General features: G+C 40.1%; 1 protein-coding gene across 2 annotated transcripts; it reads left to right on the top strand.

Annotated features, from left to right (window-relative positions):
• The first annotated feature begins 2,156 nt into the window (after nt 1-2,156).
• On the top strand, nt 2,157-15,143 carry TRMT10B (tRNA methyltransferase 10B). Of its 2 annotated transcripts, XM_036767019.1 has the most exons (9): nt 2,157-2,334; nt 4,941-5,160; nt 6,396-6,504; nt 6,893-7,017; nt 9,212-9,364; nt 10,787-10,865; nt 11,787-11,854; nt 13,292-13,415; nt 14,457-15,143. In XM_036767019.1, exons 2-9 carry the CDS (start codon nt 4,969-4,971, stop codon nt 14,582-14,584), a joined length of 978 nt encoding a protein of 325 aa, XP_036622914.1. In that variant the 5' UTR covers nt 2,157-2,334; nt 4,941-4,968; the 3' UTR covers nt 14,585-15,143. The 2 variants fall into 2 exon arrangements, with proteins under 2 accessions (XP_036622914.1, XP_036622922.1); XM_036767027.1 differs by lacking the exon at nt 9,212-9,364 and having other exon boundaries at nt 14,457-14,811.
• Nucleotides 15,144-23,693: the final 8,550 nt, after the last annotated feature.

The raw sequence follows: 23,693 nt of genomic DNA, 5'->3' as shown, positions 1-23,693 counted from the left end.
CTCCTTCTCACACGAAGAGGTGGCCTTTCTCCTTGCCAAGGCTCTCCTCTCTACATGTACCAGAGATCCCATTCCATTCTGTCTTCTCCAGCAGATTGCCCCTTCTATCATCACCAATCTTTCGCTAGTGATTTTCAGTTGCTCCCTGTCTACTGACTGCTTACCAACTGCCTAAAAATATGCCCATGTCTCCCCATACTCAAAAAAAGTCTACTTGATCTGAATGTCCATCCCCGCTATCATCCACATCTCCCCTCCCTTTGGGACTGAGAAGACCATCTATAATCAATGTCTCTACTTCCTTTGTTCTCACTCTCTTCTTAACTCTCTATAGTCTGGCTTCTGACCTCACTCATTCAACTGCAACTGCTATTACCAAAGTTACTAATGATCTCTTAATTGCCAGATCTAATGGCCTTCTCTCAATCCTCATTCTTGACTTCTCCCCAGCCTATGACCCCGTCAATTACCCTTTTATCCTTTATACTCTCTTCTTTCTAGGTTTCTGGACTTTCTCCTGGCTTTCCTCCTACCTGGATGACCATTCCTTCTCTGTTTCTTTCACTGGACCTTCATGTAGGAGCCCCTCAAGGATCTGTCCTGATCTCTCTTCTCCCTCTATGTTATTTAAACTTAGTGATTATATCAACTCCCATAGATTCAATGATCATCTCTATGCTATGATTCTCAAATCTCTTTATCTAGCCCTAATCTCTTTGCTGATCTCCAGACTCATATCTTCACCTGTCTATTAGACAACTCAAATCAACTGTCCAGTAGATATATAAAACTCAACATGTCCAAAACTGAACTTATCTTTCTCTGAAATCATTCTTCCCTTCCAAAACTTTCCTATGAATGTTGAGAGTCCTCCCAGTTCCTGAGGATTAAAACCTAGCTGTCATTTTCAACTCTCTCTCACCCTCCATATCCAACTGTTGCCAAGGTCCGTCATTTTTATATTTGTAAAATGTCTCCTGTTCTCCTACCCCTCTCCTCTGACACTGCCACCACTCTGGTGTAGGCCCTCAACATCTCATACCTGGACTTTTGCAAGGGTCTCTGGTGGAGTTCTCTGCCTCAAGTCTCACCCCACCCTAGTCCATCTTCTACTCAGCTATCAAAGGGATCTTTCTAAAGCCCAGGTCTGACCATGTTACCCCACCCACATACACATATACACACACACACACTCAAATAACTCCAGTGGCTCTCATCTCAGGATCAAATACAAAATCCTCTGTTTGGCATTTAAAGTCCTACACAACCTGGTTCCCACCTACCTTTCTATTCTCTTTACCCCATATACCCTACCTCCATGCTCTGTGATTCAGTGACACTGGCCTCCTTGCTGTTCCTCAAATCTCTGCCAGTGGTTATTCCTCCTGCCTGGTACTGTGTACAATGTTTTCCTGCTTCTGCTCATTTCACTTCACATAAGTTCCTGCATGTCTTTCCAGGATTTTCTCAAATCTACCTGTTCACCATTTCTTACAGCACAATGGTATTCCATTACATTCATATACCACAACTTGTTCAGCCATTTCCCAATTGATGGGCATCCCCTCAATTTCAATTATTTTGCCACCAGGAAAAAGGTCTCATGCCTGGAATTCTCTTCCTCTTCATTTCTGCCTCCTGGCTTCCGTGCTCAAGTCCCAGTCAAAATCCTGCTTTCTCCAAGAAGCTGTTCTCCATCCCACTTTATCCTGTATGTAGCTTGTTTGCACATTTTTTTTTCCATGTTGTCTGAGCTCCTTACGGGCAGAAACTGTCTTTAATCATTCTCTGTATCCGCAGAGCTTAGCACACTGCCTGGCACACAGTAGGTGCTTAATAAATGCTTGTAGCCTTATTGCTACTTAGGATGCAGGGAGGAAGCTCTCTCATCCCGGTCCCCCGCAACCATGCAGGTTTTAAATGGAACAGTACTGCGTGATTTGAATTTGCTCCCTTCCTCACCACGTACCTCTCTACTGCTGCCCTGTCTCTTGGGTTAAATACGTTTTTCTATTTAGTGATGTGTCACCATCTAATTCGACATCTATGGTTGTTTATTTCACCCAGGTTACAGAAAAATATAACAAAGAACACGCGTCAAACTACAAGTCCCAGAATGCACATCGCGGGAGGGGCTCAGGGAACGGAAGTGACGTGGCAGAGGGCGGTGGTGGGGGAAGGGTATGGCGGTGATTTGACTGCTGTTGGACCTACGTGTATGGTGCTGTACTGAAGTCCGTTACACTCTGGATGCTTTTGTGTCCCAGGGCCTACAGGGTGGTTCCCATGCTCGAGAAGACGGGATCTCAGGGATACCTTCCGGTGCTATCTTCGGTGAGATCTGCAGAGTGGGAGCAGGGGAAGTAGGGAAGTGGGCAGGCTAAAGGGAGGATAGGGGGCGGGGCTAACTTGAGTCTCCCGCGGAGTGCGGCGCCCCCTGCTGGGGTTTGCATTTCGTGGCGCTTGGGGGCGTTTGGCCTTTTCGTTTTGTTCTGGTTGGTCACGTGGCCCGGTCTTTGCTCTCTGGGAGCACGTGCTGAAGGGTGATGGACTTTAGACTGTTTGCATCAGGGGACTTTTCTTTTTTCACATGTATGTGAAAAATATGTGTATGTATATACATGCATACATGTATGTATGTACATGTGTCTCTCCATATATTAACATTTCTGTACAATTTACTATAACACATACGTTGATATATATATATATATACACACACATATATTAAAAATAAATTTTATTGAAATGTTTTTCACCATCACCAGAATTTCTCTCCATATTCTTCCCCCGGCTTCTCCTAGAGAGATATCTCGTGTAACAAATGACATTTATTCAGAAAGAAAAAGGGGAAGAGGGAAAAATCTTGGAACTACCACCCTCGTGAGCTGTGCAGAGGAGTGGGGTCTTAGCTCTTCTTTGGGGACATACTTATTTTGTACGATTTTGCCACATTTTATTGTTTTGTGGTGGTCTTGCCATTTTACTTTGAATTTTTGGTAGCCTTAAAAGTTGACTCTAGAAAGGAGAAGGGTAGGTAGGAGCAGTGAGGCTGGCTTAGTATGATAGACTTCTGTGGTATCCAGCTAGCCCCGAGGGAGAAAGAAAAACAGGAGAGAAGGAGGGCGTGAATCTCAGCTGGGCACCAGAGGTAAGTGCCCAAAGTGGCACAGATAAGTAGGTAGGTATAGAGATGTATGTGTGTATGCATACACACAAACATGCATGTATATAGCCCGCATATGTATGTGTATACGCATATAGATATACATACATGTATGTATGTGCGTGTGTGTGTATAGCCAGATAGGAAGATGGATGGATCCTTAAGCTCCCCTCCTTTGTTTGAGAGGTGGGGGGTTGTGGATGTGGAGTATTGCATTAACTGTCAGGCTTTGTTAGTAGACATATCGATTAGTTCTGCTGACCTGCTTTTTCCCCTTTTTAAATTTTTTTTTGCTACAAGGGGTTGCTGATTGGCTAGAGGAAGGCTGTATTAGGAAATGAAAGTGAGAACCTGTCAGAAATAAAAATGCATTATCAACTAGTGTCAGTAGTCAATTTTTTGACAGTAGTGTTCTTTACAGCTTGTTTGCATTTGTATGCCTGCAGTGTGTTCTTTAGCTGGCTGCGTTCACAAAATAATCTGGACATATGAAGGAGTGAAGGAAAGAAGAGAGGAAGAAAAGAGGGAAGGAACAAATGAATGAATGAAGGAGGGAAGGGAGGAAGGAGAAAGGAAGAAGGAGGGAAGGAAGGAAAGAGGGAAGGAAGGAAGGAAAGATGGAGGGAGGAAAGGAATGAAGGAGGGAGGAAGAAGAACGGAAGAAGGAAGGAAGGATGGATTTATTAAGCAATTACTATGTACAAAGCACTGGGGAGATACAAAGAAAAGAGTTAGTCTTTGTTCTCAAGGAGCTCACATTTTAATAGGGGACGCCACACTTATGGAAAGTTTCAGCTACAAGTCACAAGGAAAGGTCCCATGGTACTTAGGGTACAGCAAAGCCTCTCCTTTCATGTCTTTTCCACCTATGAAAGCCATATCATTTTCTGATGTTACACCATTTGGCACTGCCAAAGATTTGCGTGGCAAGAGCTTTGTTTCCTGGGTCTGTATTTCTCGCAGGAGCAGCTGCCGAGCCGCATCTCGGCAGGGGTTATTTCCCAGGACGATGGCCAAGGGTGTGAGGTTGGAAACTTAATGATTTCCAAGGCTTTTGGGTTCAGAGTCTTGCGATGTCTCCATCAGGGTCTGAGGGGAGATTGGTGGTGGTGATGATTCGACTGGTTCATGCTGCCTCCTGTCTCTCAGGTGCCCCTCTGCTTCAGGTGGGCTGGCCGGCTTGCCCTGAGTATGGCAGGGGAGATTCTTCCTTGTAAAGGCTGACCGGGAAGCAGGACTGAAGGGTCTGAGGGTGGGGTGGCAGACAGAGTAGACAGGCCTGGAGCTAGGAAGGCCTGAGTTCATATCCTGCCTCCAACACTTACTAGCCGTATGATCCTGGGGAAGTAACTTAACCTCTGTTTGCCTCGATTTCCTCATCTGTGGGATGGGGATAATAATACCACCTACCCACAAAACCTGTTGTGAAGATCCAATAAGAAAACAATGGAAAAGGACTTAGCGCGATGCCTGGCACATAGTAAGTGCCATGTAAACAGCAGCCATAGAGCCGTGCCTCCTAGGGCACGTGTGCTTATCTGCTGTTGGTGGCGCTCATTCGGCCGTTGTTCCTAACGATGACCTTGGGGGATGGGGGCTACGCTTGTCAGGGTTTGAGGTAGGGGCAGGGATTTCACTTGCTCGGCATAGGCCGCCTCCTGTTTCCCCCTCCCTTGGAGTGCCTTGCCGCCTCAGCTAGGCCGGTCGGTACCGATAGCGAATACCAGTTTCAGTGATTTTATGTAACGTCTTGAGAATTGTTCCCTTTCTGCAGACTGTCCTCCGTAGGAAGAGCGGGCAGCATGGTTAAGGACGTGGAGCGCAAAGCCGATGGGTCTTCCCCCCAAGCCGAATCCTGCTTGCTGACCAGGCGAGAAGTCAGCCCGGAACATGCAGAGGGAGAACTCGCCCTGGAGAGTTTCCAGCTTTTGCAGATCGATACTGAGTTTGAGAGCGGAAGGGCCTTGCCGGTGGATGGAGAGCGGTGGTGCTCGGTACGTACAGGGCCATTATTGAACTTTACAGGGATGAGGAGATGGAGCGAAAACAAGCCTCCAGCTCTTGTGTTAATGGAAAGAGAGAAGGAATACTTGTAGAGGGACAGATGAGTGTCCACTTGATTGATGTTACCAGATGGTCCTGTTTGAATGAAGGGAGTGAAAACCTTTTGGATGAGGAGAATTGAACAGACCTGGTGCAGTTTACTAGAAAGAGCCTTGCACTACAAAGTCCGGAAGCCCGGGCGTCTCGGTTTGACCATTTTCACAGTGGAGATAAAATCAGCCTTGCCACTTCACAAGCTGTCTCAAAGCCGGTAATTAATACTCATCAGACATTAAGCTCCTACTGTGCCGCCCAGCGTGCTCAGCACCGGGGATACAGAGAAAGGCCAAAGGCCATCGCTGCTCTGGAGGAGCTCACCGTCTGATGGGGGAGATGATGCTCGAATTACAAGCAAGTCAGAGTGCAATCATCTGCTTATCTGAGACTGTTGATATTTCTTTCTGCAACCTTAATTCTGGCTTTTGAGTCATCCAGCCTGGCATTTCACGTGGTGTACTCTGCTTAGAAGTTAAAACAAATAAGGTGACAAGGTACAGCCTTGTCATACCCCTTTTCCATCTTTTTTTAAAGGCAATTGGGGTGAAGTGACTCACCTAGGGGTCACACAGCTAAATGTGAACTTAGGTCCTTCTGACTCCAGGACCGCTGTCCGCTGCACCACCTAGCTGCCCGTCATTTTCCAATCTTAAACCAATCAGTTGTTCCATGCTCAGTTCTAACTGTTGCTTTTTTTTTTTGGCAAGGGAATCGGGGTTAAGTGACTTACCCAGGGTCACACAGCTAGTACCTATCAAATGGTCTGACGTTAGATTTGAACTCAGGTCCTCCTGACTGCAGGGCTGGCACTCTATTCGCTGTACTGCCTAGCTGCCCCCTAACTGTTGCTTCTTGGCCTGCATACAGGTTCCTTAGGAGAAGATGGTCTGCTACTCCCGTCTCTTTGAGGACTTGCCGCATTTTGTAGTGTTATTGAAAGGTTGAAATATTTCATATTTGAATACTTGAAATTTTTATTTTTAAATATTGAAATTAAATATTTTTAAATATTGAAGTTTAACACTGAAATGTTAAGGAACTAGTATTATCTCTAAGCTTTAATAGTTATAACTTTGAATTTTTTACACTTATGAGGTTCTCAAACATTTTGTTTTACGGATGACATAAGAAAAATGTCTTGCGGAAACAGAGGCACTGGGAAAAGACAGTCGCAGCAAAGAAGAGCAAAAGAAAACAAGAAAGAGAGAGAAGAAAAGCACAACATACAGAAAATGCAGGTACCTACAAACCTGGCTGTGGATGTGCTCAGGTTTTCTTTTGATTGAGCATCTGTGATGGTGACCTTCGCATACCTAGTTAGATGGTAAACATTGTAAATGAGAAAAAAATATAAATTGTCCACATGAATTTATACCCACTGTCCCTGTTTTGTTTCTCTTTTTGTGATGGTTAGTATAGAAATAGAAACAAAGCATCAACTTTACAAGTTTTATCATTAAAATCATTGAGTATCTTTGTTTTTATGTCCTGAACCTAACGGAGACCCATGCCCATTTTTCTGTTGCTTACATGTTGAAAGTACTGAGTTAAAAGGAAACTGAGCCAGATTTTCTTTGTTAAATTTTGTTTGATGATGTGTGCTCTCTGGTTATGGTTGTGCCTCAGGTATGAGCCCTCAGCAGAGCAAACGGGTTTTGAAAGCCATGACCAAAGAGAGGCTTTTGGCAGCCAAGAGTTCAGGACCCAGACTTTGCATAGATTTGAGTATGACCAATCGAATGACTAAGAAGGTAACGTGGCCTATATGTTAAAATTAATTATGTTTGCTATCTTTACTTATGGTGTGGATGATTACAAGAGTGAAAGGGCTTTTTTTAAGCTTTGACTGAATATATGCAGCTTGAGTGAAAATCGAGTGAAAATCTTTGAAAACAAATAGAAGGTAGTTTTGGGAGGGAAGATGAATGATGCTTTTCACATAGCACTCAAATGTACTACTCCCACTTGAATTAATGAATGAGTTCTAGGGTTGAATGATGGGGAAGAACCTTTATAAGGGGTTAATGGATGTGCCTGCTGAAAACAGCTAGAGAGGAAGAAATCAAGAGGAATGGAGGATTGAGAATTAATATATAAAATACTACTTGATAATTGCAGCCATCCTTATCATAACTTTTTAAAGTTGGTATTCACAACCAAAATTAACAAAAGAAATATCTTGTTAATTCTGTGGGGTGAATGTATCCCCATTTCACAGATAAAGAAACTGGGTCCCAGATAGGTTAAGTAAATCGCTTGAGGGTAGTAGGTGGCAATGCTAGGATTTGAACCCAGGTCTTCCTATCTTATTCAAAGCTATGTTCCAAAAGGTTAAGGTGGGTAGATGTCTGATTGTTGGATATGGGTGGGGGGGCACTTTTCAAATAAGGAAAAGAAAAAGGCTGGAAAATATGCCCTTTGCTCTGATACAAAGAGAAGGCAAAAATTTAACCACCAAAATCTATACTATGAGAAAAGTTAGCATGACATTTTTGGAGAATAGCGGTTAACCCAAAATTCAAAGATCTGAGATTAGATGATGTCATCATTAAACCTCAACCAAAGCCGAGTACTAAAAACAAATATTAATAGTTCAGAAACTTCTATTCTTGTTGGGTTTACACTATTTTAATGTGATACTTTCTATAGGTAACCTTTCCCAACCCCTCTTAATTCTAGTTCCTTCTCCTTGGTAATTATTTCCTGTCTATCCTGTGTAGGTGTCTGTGTGTGTGCAAATTCCCCTGTTCCTTAAAATTTCTTTGTAACTCCCAAATCAGCACTCGGTGCTTTGTGTCATTTGCAGACTTGTGCAGAGCTGTAGAGAATCTGAGTCTCCCAATGAGTATGTTCCTGGCTGAAGAACATAGAAGGACCTTCTTTCACCTCTCACATTCTAAACAAGTGTCCTTTTTGAGGTCTATTTAATGCCAGACTTTTTGCATTTTTCTGCGTTTTATTGGTTTAAAATGGTCCCCAAGCATAGTGCTGAAGTGCTTTGTCGTGTTCCTGAGTGCATGAAGGCTGAGGTGCCTTATGGAGAAAATATGTGGGTTAGATAAGCTTTGTTCAGGTATGAGCTAATCAATCAACAATATGGTGCAGCCTGAAAATGGAAGAGGAAAGTCACCAATCTGCATGTGAGGCTGCTTCAGAAAGTGCCAAAGGAAATAACGTGACCACGGGCTCCAGGGAGCCTCATCCCGTATTTCTCCTGGGAGCATTGGTTCGTTGTTCTCTAATCTGATGTTTGTGACGACTTTAGAGAATCGACTGTATTTGTTTGCTTGTCTCCTCCATTAGACTGGGAGCTCCTTGGGGTTAAGGATTGGCCTTTGCCTCTTTTTGTATCCCCCGCACTTAGCCAGTGTCTGGTACATAGTAGGTGCTTAATAAATGCTTATTGATTGACTTTTTACTGTAGAGTTGGCCAGGGTAGACATGCATTGGGACAGCTTGGTGCAGTGAGAGGAGTAAGAGGTTTAGAGCCAAAGTTTGAAGCTCAGCTTTGTTGCTCAATGCCTGTGTGACTTGAGGCAGGTCATAGAATCTCTCTGGGCATTCGTTTCTTCAGTAATAAAATGAGGGGATGATGTTCCTATGAATGTCTGCTCCTTAAGGACAAAAAGCCTAGCATCATTCCCTGGGCCTAGTAGGTGCTTGCTGAACTGAATTGTTGGAGTACCACGTGGAAGGGCATCCCAGGTGTTGTTTCCAACAAAGTACTAACAATGCCTCTTTGGGCCTGGTTTCTTTGAAATGTGGCTCAACTGCCTCACAGAAATGTTTAAAAAGATTAGTAACAAGCCTTGCTCAAACCCAAACCTGAACTGCTTGGATGTGAAGAACCGTAAAAGTACACAGAGTTTTTACTAACTAGATGTATTTATGATGACTAAGTGGCATTACATTTATGCACTGAGAAATGTTATCATCTCTTTGAAGGAATTAAGCCGATTGGCTGGACAGATCCGAAGGTTGTATGGTTCAAATAAAAAAGCCAAGAAGCCATTCTGGCTCTGCCTCACTGGGTTCACAACTGATAGCCCTCTATATGAAGAATGTTTAAGGATGAATGATGGATTCTCTAGCTATCTTGTGAGTTTCTTCAGGAAAATTTTCTTTTTGATAAACAATTATATTCATGTTTTTACATCACATTCATTTCCATACATGTCCCTTCCTCCTCCCTTACCCAGCAAGCCATCCATTACAAAAAAGACAATGAAAGTGGTTCAGCAAAACCAAATCATAGTCTGACAGAAACTATTCTATACCCATAGTCTCTCATCCCCACAAAGAAGGCAGGTTTATTTTTTCATCTTTTCATTAGATCCAAGTTCCTTGGTCTTTATAATTAATGTACAAAGCATTCAGATTTGGTTTTTGTTCTTTCTGCTTACATTATTGTGTCAGGCCACTCTGCTATGTCCTCACCCACTATCCCTATATTTTAGACCAAAGTCCCGGGCCCTGAACACCACTCCTTTATGTGGGTTTCTCCCCCTGTTAGTATATAGGTTCCCTGAAGACAGGGATGGACTTTGCTTTTGCATTTGTATCCCTAGCATTTCACATAGTGTTTAGCACACAGTAAGCACTTAATAAACACTTTTTCGTTCATTCAGTTTATTATATATTTATGTGTATGTATATATGTACATATATACACACATACACACACATGCACCGTTTATGTTTTCATATAAAGTCTTTTTCAGAGTACTCTGAGAAATTGATTCTGGGACATTGGTGAATTAAATATTTGGGACTGCCTTTTAAAATTGTTACAGGTTTGTGCTAAGTGAGAACAAAACTTATAATCTCATAATTATTGCAGGCTAAGGATAGACTCAAATTTGTCAGCCCTCAACATTTCTTCATTGTTTCTACTGTTTTGGTAACTTAACAAAATGCTTGACTGATACTCGGGGAGACATTTTGAAAATTTGTTTAATCTATAACCTGAAGGAAGTAGCATTAAGATTTTTTTTGTGAAATTTATAGTTTTTCTCTTATCCTTGGCAATATGTGATTAAGAAGCCTCAGTCTTGGGTGAAGAGAAAACCCTTTGGGAATTGAGAAGACAGGGAGGGAGGGGATTTAATAAGAACCATTTCAGACTTGACTAGGAGTCAGGAAGCCTGGGTTCTCTTCCCAGCTCTGCCTGTGGCCATGTCTCTGTAGGCATGTCACTCAACCTGAGGGGGTATCCTCTGAGGTCCTTTCCTGCCCTAAATCCTGTGCTTCTCTGATGCTGTAACTGCATGATCAGAGTGTACATGATGACATGATCCCCTAAGATTCTGTGATCTCAGAGTGAAGTGATATCTTTCCACAGCCAACTCCAGGTGGCCACCTAATGTAAAGAACCCCAAATGAGTTGTTATCATCTTTGCCAAATTACCTTATGAAAAAACTTCCCTGTTTATTTACTTACAACTGTAGAGTTGAGGTAGGAAGGTGTAAAGAAGACTTCACTTCGAACCAGTAACACATTTAAAATCTTGCATTTTTCAGATAGATACAACAGAAGAAGACTGTCTTAATTTATTTCCTTTGGAAAGCCTTGTGTACCTCACGCCTGATTCGGAGCATGGTATGTACTCTCCTTGTGTTAAAGCTCCCCAACCAGTGCATCTGACAGATCATGCTGTCCTGGCTTACCACGCTCCCTTTTACAAATTGAGATAAATGAGGAAGATGGATGGTAGACACGATAGTAACAAACCATTAATCACAGCTTTTCCTAACTAGTCTCACACTCACCACAGAATGATGATTTTCGTAATATACCCTCTGTGTGTGTGTGTGTGTGTGTGTGTGTGTGTGTGTGTGTGTGTACATATATATATATATATATACATATATAACCTGTTGGCCTTGTACAAAGTCAGCCTCGCATGTCCAAAGGAAGGAGCAGCCAGAAAGTGGTGGTTCTTTCTCAGTGTTCCATGAATTACACAGAAACATCAGCTACCTGAGTCTCTTAGGAGAAAGTTTAAAAGCACCTCAATTTTCATATCTGGGACCAAAGATAGGATTTTGGGGGAAGCTGATTGGAGTCCAAGATAAAGAACTTTCTATGCATTAGAATGGCCCAGGAATAGGATAGTATGCCTTATTAGGCAGTGCACTGTCAACTATTTGTTATTTGATATATACAGCAGATTCTCCCAGATGCTATAGAAGAAATCCCCACATTGGGATGGATAATTTTAGTTTAGAGTAAGAAGTTTAGAGTAGAAAGCAAAAAAGTGTTTCTTTCCTTAACTGGTCACTGCTCTTGGCAATTCTGTCATCCACTTATCAAGAATAGCCTTTTAAGTTCCCTTCCAAGCTAAAAAGTGTATGATTAAAGCTGGGTTAAATTAATATCTTATTTAGCAACAGGTGGCTATCCTTTTACTAGTACCTGAAGAATTTGCCCATACTGGTTTTTCTACTATTAAATGTTGTGAATTGTTCTGTTTAAAAATTATCCTGTGAATTTGACCTAACTACTGTATTTTATTGTTAGCCCTTGAAGATGTTGACCCAGGTAAGGTTTATATCATTGGTGGACTTGTGGATGAAAGCATTCAAAAGGTGAGTGGACATTCCAAGATATAAACCATTTTCCAGACTGATATGTACATTTCAAATCTCCTGCCTTATTAACTCATGAAAAAAAAACTGAGGCAAACAGGATTAAGTGACTTGTCCAGGGTCACACGGCTAGTCAGCGTCTGAGGCCACATTTGAACTCAGAAGAGGAGTCTTCTGACTTCAGGCCTAGCACTCTATCTCCTGTGCCACCTGAGTTTAGAGTAAGAAGCATAAAAGTGTTTCTTTCCTTAACTGGTCACTTCTCTTGGCAATTCTGTCATCCACTTTTGAAGAGCAGTGTCAGAGCTCTGGAGTCTGCCTGTTAGGCCTTGAATCGGGTGGGTGGGATGTTGAAATGGCAAAAATAGACTCGCTGCTTCTTCTAGCTCTCACTTTCCTTGTGTAAGAACAGTACTGCATTTTGTCGAAGTTGGCTTTTTAAAAATCCTTTTGTTCTGATTTAGCAAGAAGAAGTAGAAAATCAAAGCAAAACATTTCCATATTCCTTTTCCATCTTTGGAAATGATAGCCAGCTCCCTTTCCAAATGTAACTTCCACACATGCAGAAATCAAACTTTTTAAGTCTTTTAAAATCCTTTTATGATGGGATTTTGTTGGAATACTTAGGAGGGCTCCGGGACATTAAAGCTTGGATATTACATAGGTTCTCCTTTTGATGGCATTTTTAGTTAACACGATTAGGCTTTTTGCACAATATCTGACCACCAGGGGGAGGACTGTTATCCCACATCATTGATATTGGTTCTACTTGAGGAATATGGCATTCGAGTACAGAGGCTGTAACCTTGTTTAGTACCTAAAAATGTGCAGCTTTTACAAGTTGCCTTTGCTTCTCACCTCAGCAATATGTAAGGAAGCATATTACCACCTGGGATGGATTTATATACAGCTTCCTGCCCTGTGTAACATGCTTCTTCTACAGCTATAAATCACTCAGCTTCTAAATAGTAATAGCCTAGGAAGAAGAGAGCCCTTCAAGACAAAATCTTATTTTTCTTTTAAATTGGCAGGGAATCGACAGTAGATTGTAAATTCCTCCAAAGTATCTATACATCCATGCAGGTTAGAATTGTGCCCAATATAGGAATAAATTGGCCCTGAGTGGAAAGCCAGGAGGGTTTCCTAGGAGCGTGAGCTTTGGTGCATGGATGTTTTAGAATGCATTTTGGCAACTGAGAAGCTTGTTCCTTTTTTACTGTTTCTCGGTAGTGTTCCAGGTAGCTAAGACTGCCACATTACTGGTCTCCAAATAAGCAAGGTATTTACCACATATGGAAATAAAATCAAATCCAACTCCTTGTTACATTTGACAAATGTTAGTGTGGTATTTTTTTTTGTTATTTCCAGAATCTGTAGTGTTCGGTATGTCAGTTACTTACAACTTAACATGATCCATTTAAATTGTATGATTTATAGAAGCTGACATTTCAGAAGGCTCAAGAAAACTCAATCCAGACTGCCCGCCTTCCAATCCAGGAATACATGGTTAAAAATGCCAATGCCAAGAACTATCATTCGGAGATACTGGCAATCAATCAAGGTGATGATCAGATTACCCATTTCCAGATTGTTGTTTTTAAAGCTTTTATAATAATTTTTAAGTTCAGAAAAAGATGCCCCATAGCATTAATGTAGTGTCGTATACTCCAGAATTAGTCGGAAAATAGGTCTCAGCATCAGAGCATAGTGGCAGCGCTTAACTTTAACCCCAGGTGTCCAGCCTTATCAAGGAATGAGTCCTTACACAAACTTGAATTTTCAGTGTAACCAAAATTTAACCCTTTAAGCACTAAAACTTTTTTTTTCGCTTTAACCATAACTGTTGGAAGTCTTTGAAGAATATATTACCTAGTTCCCTGCCTTCTTAAATAAAGGACAGGGAACATAAATTCTCTTGATCATCATTATAAATATCAGTTATTGTACTGAGCTAGAATGTAGTGATGCTCCTGAGATATCTAGAGTTGCTTGCCTGTGCATAGATTGCCCCTGGGCTGCTGTGCTTTCTGTAACTCTTGTGTTCCCTCCCCATGTTGTCACCTGTCGCTCCTTTCTGCTTAACACGTCCCTCCTTGTTTCCTAGTCCACCCTTTAATTCTTGTATCTGCTGTGATCTCAGGAAGGAGATGACTAAGCTTGTTAGAATTGCCACTAAAGTAAGAGTAATCTAGGAGTTCTTTTCTGGGTTAAGTAGACAGATCGTGGTATGTGGGCTTTTTAACATCTCTTTGGGCTGCTTGGGGCCCCTTCTTCTTACATCCTCATTTCTGACTGTATTCCACATAGTTGATTTTTCTAGGGAAGTGAAGTGTTGCTGTACTGTGGAGCGTGATTTGATTTCCCCTTCCATTCTGCCTCCTGATATTAATCAAGAGGAATTCGTTCCTTTTGTGACCATTATCTGCATGCAAAGAATTAGAGCCCCCAAAGTGTATCTTGTGGGGGAGCCTTCAAGTAACACACTGCTCAGATTGGGAGAATCATTTTTTAAAAAATATCCAAGAAGATTATGCTTCCTCTTTGAAATCGATCGTCTCACCTCTCTTTGCAGTCACTTAGTTTATTCTCTGCTTTTTAACAGTATTTGATATCCTGTCAACATATGTGGAGACTCGAAATTGGCCTGCAGCATTGAAAACAGGAGTTTCTCTTGGAAAAGGTTATGTTATTCCAAATACAGTGGAACGAGAGATGGTATATCTTTTATGAGATGTCAGAGATGGTTTTTTTTTTCCTCCTCTAGTAATGGTTGGGGAGAAGTTATCTTAAACCAGCTCTATCATCATTAAAGGCTGGTCTGAAATTTTTTATTTTTACAGTTAAAGGTGAGCCATTGTACTTCAAAAGTATTTCTTATACTTCAGATATTGAAGGCAGGGACTTTTCTGTTTTGTGTTTGTATCCTCAGGGCTTAACATAGTCCCTTGGGCATTAATAAATGCTTGTCAAATTCCAAAAGATTTATGATTGAAAATTCTGTCCACATTCAGAGAAAGAACTGATGGAGTCTGAATGCAGATTGAAGCATACTATTCTTTTTTATGGTTTTTTTCTTTCTGTTTTGTTTCTTCTTTGACAATGTGACTAATATGGAAATATGTTTTACATGATTGTACATATATAACCTATATCAAATTACTTACTGTCTTAGGGAGAGCAGAGGGAAAGAGAAAATACGGAACTCAAAATGTTATGAAACTGAATGTTAAAAATTGTCTTTACAGGTAATGAGAAAAAATGAAATAAATTTTAAAATGCTTGTGAAATTAAATTGGCTTTTTGATTAGAATATTTAAGTGGTATTAAAAATACACCCTTATTACTAACATTTGTTGTTACATAAAGGTTACTCATTTGAAAAATTTGTTTTCCGTAGGTGTTTGTACCATGAAAGATAACAGGTGTTAAGCTAATTCGTTAACTGTCCCTGAAGGAACAGAACATTAAAAACTTTCCGTGCTAATTCAGTCTAGAGAGCCCCATAAAATCTTCTTGTTCTTATCTCTAGACTCCACTCCTCAGAGTTCTCAAGATTTCCATCCTTTCTAGTTTCTCTATGACTTATTTGCAGCTTTTATCCTTGGGAGTTTCATTTGATTACCTGTTTTTTAAAGTGAATTGTTGGGGTTTCTCTGAATCCTGTTCATAAATATAACCTTTTAGGTGTGAGTTCAAGTCTGGCCTCAGACATTTACCAGCTTTGTGACCATGGTCAAGTCACTTAACCCTGTTTGCCTAAGTTTTCTCATCTGTAAAATGAGCTGGAGAATGAAATGGCAAACCACTCTAGTATCTTTGCAGAGAAAACACCAAATAGGGTCACAAAGAATTGAACATGATTGAAATGACTGAATGACAATGAAAAAAAAACAGATCACTTCTGTCAGAATGGTAACCAAAAGCCGTCTATCCCTGGTGGCAGCCTGGAATCTGTCCTTCAGGTGAGGAGACTTAGATCAATTGGGAAGTTTTGGGAGACTCCTCCTTGTAGGGAGCCAGCTATCCAGGGATGGATGGAATAATCTATTTCTTGACTAAAAGAAATCCTTTCTTTTGGAGGAAGCATTGGGGAACAAAATTTTTCTTGAGCTGATAATAGTTCTGTATTTAATTGTCTCTGATGCTTGGTCTACATCAGTGTCATCCTTTATAATATGGGCAATCAGATTTCTGGGAAGCCTCATGGGATGTGTGTTCTGTTGCATTTGTGCTTTATTTAACACCTTAGGGTTTATTTCTGAGATGACACTTTGTTTTGCTCTACTTTGCTATCTCTTCAAGGACTCAACAAATCAGCCCAATGCTGCATTGATTTCATTTGCTAGTGCACTGAGTTTCTGAGAAGAGGAATAGGTGACTATAAAGTAATGGCTAATTTTCAGAAATAAAACCCCTTAGAATGTTTCTCTCCAAATGGGTTTTGCCCTCTTTGAACATTTGGACATTGCCTAGAGCACTCTTGGAATTGCCTTTGGTGCACATGGACAAACATACACAAGTTCTGACAACCACGGTGTCTGACTCAGACCCTGATAGAACCTGTCAGCCGGGGACTAACTCAGGGAGACAAGGCACTCGCTGACCCTGGCCCCATCTCATCATCACTGGCACTGCTTCCCTGGGTCCACACTCCCTCCCACCTCTGAGGCAGAAACACACATACAAATGCTGCACACAGATATTCTGATGACTTTCCCAAGATGCATAAAATGCCACATATAAGAACAGTCAGAAATCTGGCATATCCATGGTGCCCTTCTTCCTGAGTGCCCTGGCTTAAGCCTGCTCCTTTATACATATGTTAGCAACCATATCCCTGGGCAGCTGTGCTCAATGGCATGGTAGGGAAAGGGGGGAGGAAAGGGGAATAATCATTTGTATTGTGCCTACTAAGTGTCAGGCGCTGTGTAAGTGCTTTATAGGTATTATGTCATTTGATCCTCACAACAACCCTATAAAATATGTGCTGTTATTATCCCAATTTTACAGTTGAGGAAACTGAGGCAAACAGGCGAAGTGCCTTACCCAGGGTGGTGTTAGGTGGGGGTGAACAGCAGCATTACGTCATAGCCACACTACTATTTGTCCTTCGGCTTATGTTGGGATTAGACATTAAACTGTGTCATCCCAGATACTTGAAGGGACCCCTAAATGAAAACCCTAAAATACCTTTTTTCCTGGTTTGGTTTTTTCTCTTTCCTTATTGCTTCTCTTATTTAAGGCACACAGATTCAGGGGTTCCACAAGTCTTATATTTTATTCTGAAAGAATAATTTTTCAGATTTGGTACTCTGTGCTCTGTAGCCTTAAAAAGGTAAATTTGCAAGATGTTGCAATCATAGTTTTTATATAGGTAACAGCATGAGGGAGCATGAAAAGAAACAAATTATATTTTTATGTATAATAGATTTTTTAAAAATCTTATCATTGCACCTCACTTAATATCATTGTTTCTGAAAAAAAATTATCAGACAAAACAGCAGTATAGGGCCAGCCGTTGTTTGTTCCATGAAAATGGTGATCTAAATGGAAAATAAGTTCTTGGATGCCAAATTTTCTACTAGAAAAGGCCCAGAGCCTCTTTTTCTTTTTATCATCTTTGTTGTTTTTGAGTCATTTCAATCATGTCTGACTCTTCATGACCCCATTTAGAGTTTTCTTGGCAAATAAACTGGAGTGCTTTGCTATATCCTTTTCCAACTCATTTTACAGTTGAAGAAACTGAGGCAAACAGAAGTTAAGTGACTTAATCAGGGATACAACGCTAGTAAGTACCTGAGGCTGGCTTTGAACTCTGGTCTTCCTGACTCCAGGCCCAGTGTTCTATCATGCAGTGTGCCCCCAGCTCCCTCTCATAGGGATTTTATGCCGAAAAGGACCAAAGAGATAGCCCAACTCCCTCACTTTACAGATGAAGAAACTGGGGCCCTGAGAGGTGAAATAACTTGTCTAAGGTCAAGTAGAAATTAAGGGTCAGAGCTGGGATTTGAACCCAAATGTTGACTTTAAACCCCGTTTTCTTTCCACCGCCCTACACTATGATTCTAAAAGGTATAGTTTCCGGTTTTTTCCCCTTCCGGTTTTGAAAGGCTTATGTTGGAATATCAAAGTAGGTTACATGGGGTACAGTCCAGAATGTGGGAGGAATCAGGCAGAGACATCATTGACAGTCACTCACACTTTCCTCTCCTGAAATCTCTAATAGTGAAGTGACTCTTGCTGCCACATGCCCTTTGTGTCACCCTCACCCATCTTGTCCAGCAGGTGGCCCCTTAAGCATCCTCTTGTTGGCGTCAACTTTTTCCTTTCGGTTCCTTCCCTGCTTCCTACAATACCCCAAATCTCCCCTATCTTTAAAAAAAGAAAAAACAAAAACCCTCGCTGGATTCTATCATTTCTGCATCCTTTCCCTCTTCTCTTTTCAGCTAACCTCCTAGACAAAGCTGCTTCTACACTCACCCTCATCGCTGAGATGAAACTGTTCTCTCTCAAGTAAGCGGCGATCTCTCAATTGCCAAATCTGATGTCCCCGAACTCCTCACCTTCCTGCTGCATGCCGCTGTTGACCGTCTTCATTCCCAGAGAATCCTCTTCTGGGTTTTCATGACAGCCTACTACTCCTTGGTCTCCTTTGCTACTTCATTATCCCTGTCACACCCCTCACTGTGGCTGTGCTTCAAGGCTCTTTTCCTGAGCTTCAGTATTACGTCACCAAATACCTCATGGGGATTTCATTTTAAACTGATAGTCCTGAAGACATCTCAAGCTCAACATGTCCAAAGCAGCATTCGTTGTTTCTCACACAACTCCCCCCCTCTTCGGTCTTCCCTACTTCTGTAAAGGTGCCAGTCACCCAGGTCCTCAGCTTGTGCCATACTTGATTCCTTGCCCCATGTATTTACCAGTTTTGCCTTTTCAACCGTTAAACCTGAAAATTTGGTTGAAGGAAACAACAGAGCTAGGTGATAGAAAAATCCATGTTGTTTATTATTTTCCCTTAAAGCCTAGCGAAGCTAGCTTACTTGTATGTACAAGGAGTCAGAGCACAAGCTCTGGCTGTCTGAACAAAGGAATGAGAAAACTTATATACGTTATTTTAGCAGAGCTAGCAAGCCTGTGTTACCTCACTTTTATGACCCCCATGTATGTTTAACCATGATACAAGAAGAGGATTTTCCTTAATTGAATAGAGCTGTAAAGGATGTTGACAAAAGTCAGTTGAACCTACAGCCCAGCGTCTCTGTGTCTCATTACATTCCATAACTTAGTATATACTTGTAGAACATTAAGCAAGGTAATCTCTCTTGGGGTTAGGGTAATGTCCTTTAATGATCTGGCCTTGTTGACAGAGGTAAGGGTATTTCCTGAGCAAACTTTTAGAGAGAACAAGAAGCCCAGGTCCTGGATCTTCATCCAGTTACTCATTAATTCAGGCTCTGGGTCTAGTTGAAATTAAAAATGATACAAAATAGTATAATATTTTCCACATTTCCTCCTTTTGGTCAAAGGCAAACTGAAAGTTTCACCTGAAGACCAATTAAAGTATGGAAAAACCTCTATCTTCCTCAGGGGTAAAGTTTTAAAAATCCTTATCTAGGTGGATTCAGGTTTTTTTTCTTTTCTTTCTGTGTTTGGACATAGCCAGAGATGGACAGTAATTGTAAACTAATTGTAAACAAGTAGAGGGAGCATAATGGGGAAACTAGAGCACCTAAATAAAATAAGCTAAAGACACCAAAGGTACAAGTAAACAGTCTTTGGGAACGCAACGGACTCAGAAAGGGAAAGAGCAGTTCTTCGTTCAGGTTCTGGTCCGGGCTCTTGGGAAGGTTGCCTGCGTCTGATGCTGTCCCCTTCAGGCTCTTTGAAACTGGAGGGCAAGGTCTCCTATGGGCTCAGATGTCCACTCAGGAGCACGGGCAATCATCAGATGTGACAGAAGGATCAAGGAGTCCCTCCACAAGTTGGCAGCTGTAGAAGTAGTCAGATCTGACAGGAGCTCCCAGAATACATATGATTAAGAATTCAATTATTCAATAATTGAGAGAAAAACAGCACAACATAGGTCACAGCCATGCAGGGCTAAGTTCAAACAAATACAATAAATGGTTCAGTATCCCAGCCACACAGGGCTGAGTTTAAACAATTACAATAAAGTTTTTCTCATAATTCACAAACTGCACAATTACATTAAGTACAGACCAAACCACTTAAACGGTTCACAATAGAGGGGGAAATTTGCATGTCACATGTTTTACATTTACATATTAGATAGCCAAGAAAATGTAAACATGAACCATACGAAGTAATGCAATCATTATTAACAATGATGACTAATATTGAATTCCTTGTATCCAGTACATATACCATAATAAACTTTTAGTCATGCCATGTCTCTTTGATGGCATTTACAAAATAAACCACAACCCATTCTTAACAAGGCCAAAAAATGTTTCTGATTTAACTCCAGCAATTAATTAAACAATTTTTATACAAAGTAACTTTAAATCCCAGTTACTTATTTCCGATGTCCATTTAAACAACAAAAAATTTTTTTTTCAGATGCCTGATTGTAGTTACCTGGTTCCTAGATAGTAAAAGAGAGTTCTGCTTCTCTGGTTCAGATCTAGAAATTCTCAGACAATTCTAACTTACTTAATATAACTTAGTACAATCACTTAAATTTGGCTCTTCTTTTTAAAACTTCAGAGTATTTCAGTTTATATATCATCTACTGTTTCTAACCTTACCTAAATTTTGTACCTGGTATAAGAATCCTTTAAAATATGAAGGTCCAACCATAAATTGAACTCATCTTCCTTTTAAAATCATCAGACAGATACCTTAATAAAGGAGATACAATTTCACCTGTACCACTATCTTATACAATCTCCTTGTGCAAAAATCCAAAACTAAGATCTTATTACTGACACACACTTATTAGCTTGAATTTCCATGACTGATAAATTTTGGAGCCAGTCATACACATGTGTATATAATTCTTAGGGGAATCAATCTGATCCTATGGCTTTTTCTCAAAATTTGCTATCCTGTTTAATTAGACATTTATCACATTACATCTTTGCCTTAATACTTTGTTTAATCATTTCCTCCTTTTGGAGGATGCTATCTCTATATCCTTCTAATCTTTATTTGGTCATGAACATAGGTTAAAATTGTAAGCTATTCATTCCTGCATCCTATTATAATAACTCAGAGATATTCCAATATTCATCTATTACCTAATAGATTTAGCATTGTGCTTACAAAACTTCTTGATAGTATAAATTTGCTATGAAAGAAAGAGGGACAATTTCATATATCTTAACAGAAGGAAAGAACTTCCTTAGCTCTGTTTGATTCCAGGCATGAGTCATATCTGTTAGCCAATCATATAGCCATTAGATGCTGAAAGCAGGGCTTAGGAGTAATCAGGTGGGGATTTTCCTTTTCAGAAAGGAAATAGCAGAATTGAGAAATAGAATCAGGAAGATCCTACCTAGGTTGTTTCCAAGGTCATCTTCAAGACTTTTTCCCAGGCATAGACATTCACCTTTAAAAGTTCTCAGCCTGTAATGCCTGCCATTCTACTACTGGCTTCATGTGACCTATCCCTGTAATCAGAGCTTAAAACAATATTAAATTGTAGTCCCATAAAATCTTAAATAGCAAATAAATATCCTTCAGATAGGACTGTCTCAAATTTCATTGAGGTAATAATTATCAAATCAAGCTACATCTCTTTTCGGCCTTCTAGAATACTTTCTCACTGTCAACTTACTTAAACCATTTGAAACTAGTATTCCTCTGGGACAGGAGAGGCTTAGCTAACTCCAATTTGTCCCTAAACCTTCTTATCTGCCTTTTGTATTTCCAATCAAACCTTTATTTACCTTTCCAAATCTTTCAAACCCATTATTCAGTCTTCCTTCATGTTTCAACCATAAGACAAGATAGCTCATAAGTTAATACTTTTTATTGACATAACTGTCTGTACTGGAATCCTATTCCAGCTTAAACAAAGCAAACAGGTGAATGACCAACCTCACAGGTTGAGGAAAGGGACACCTCAAGAATCAAGTCTTATACACATTGATAAGCTCTAACTTTTGCTTAAAATCACAAAATATTTCCCAAAACATTTCTAGAATTATTTCCCTTTCTTAAAAAGAGTTTAAAATTTTTTTATGCTGATGTTAAAAGGAATGCTCACTAAACTTTCCTGAAGACAATTATTTAGAAGGTTTTAAAATGATAGACATCTCCTTCTTTTTCCTTAAAGCAAATTAACCCTTAAATACTGGAATTCATTAACTAAGTTGGTGCCAAATGCCCTCATTCTCAAATATTGCACAGAATTCCTAGATATTACAAAGGTCCTTAGTCAAAAAACATGTTATAATGGGAGGACACTTAGTTTCTATAATTACATACTCAATTAATTAGCCTTATCACAATAATAAGGTTTACCAGGACTTAAAAAGCTTTTTCCATAAGAATTCCTCTACACAGAAAACCACACAGGATTGATAAGAATTCATGACTAGATGGTTTCAAAAGTTCTTGCTTCAGTTAATAACCTCAATTTCTTAATTAACTACAATTCTTAATCTAACAACATCCAGATTATAAGAGGAATTATTTTAATCACTAGTGGTAACATTTTAATTTCTAAGGCCCAATACTCTTAGCATTGTTAAAGATTACCACATTTTTCAATATTGCTGATACATCTGTTTGTCAAATTACACAATTTAGAAATGTAACAGTGCCCTAAACATAATTATGCATTTTAAAACTTGAAACAACCCATTTATCAATTTAGGTGAACACATTTCTAAATCTCCACGCACAGAGAATCTTTCATCATTTGAAACTATAACCTTAAATCACCAGATATATTCTCATAATAGAAAACTTTTTCACACAGAAAGTCTGTTCTCATGGTTAAATATCAGTATTATTAATTATTTACGTGTTATAACCACATATAACAGTTCCAAATTTTATCACATCCCTTTGAAAACCCAATTCACATATATCAAAATCAGCTTAAAATTGCTATAATATCATTTCTTACCACACAGTGGTCTTCTCAAAGTTCACAATCTAAGAGAATTTTTGGGAACACAATGCAAGTTTAGAAATACAGAAACAATAATTTTCAGATGACATCTATTGCATTTCCAGATTTCCACATATAGAAATTATTCAGCTTATTACTTTTGGTATTTAAAAACCACTTCAAAAGTTAACAATTACATTAAATCAGAGAGAGATAATAATAATGTTGTATCTAACATATACCAGACTTTATGTTAAGCATTTTACAATCATTATCATTTTGATCCCGTAACAACCATCATTATTATTTTCCATTTACAAATCAGGAAACAGGTCAAACAGAGATTAAAATACAGTTTTGCAATTGGAACAAGAAGTGTGAAGTTATCTAGAGCAGAAGCTAGTATCCCAGTGGTGACAATTATGGGAAGCAGAAAGTCCAAATCCATCTACCGTACCCTTCCCCCACAACTGCAGAAGTTACTGAGCCTAAAGCAGTTTTGCAGCTGCTCGGACAGAGTGGGCAGAATGCATAGGACCTGGGTGACATTTCTAAGCTTTGCCAAAAAGAATGGGCTACAAAGGTACCCAGGGGCACAGGACTGTCATGATACTGTCAGTCTGTGAATTTCTGTCCTTCTCCTCCTTTTGCCAGGTGGGGAAGGGTGATTTAAGTTTTCCCTACAGTTCTCCTGCGTTCTCTTCTCCTAATCTGATTTGGGATGAGAGGAGTTTGTTTTAGCTGCTCTAACTC

This window comes from Trichosurus vulpecula, chromosome 1, assembly GCF_011100635.1.
Source record: "Trichosurus vulpecula isolate mTriVul1 chromosome 1, mTriVul1.pri, whole genome shotgun sequence".
Lineage (NCBI taxonomy): Eukaryota > Metazoa > Chordata > Mammalia > Diprotodontia > Phalangeridae > Trichosurus > Trichosurus vulpecula.
This window is presented reverse-complemented; position numbering and strand designations above follow the sequence as displayed.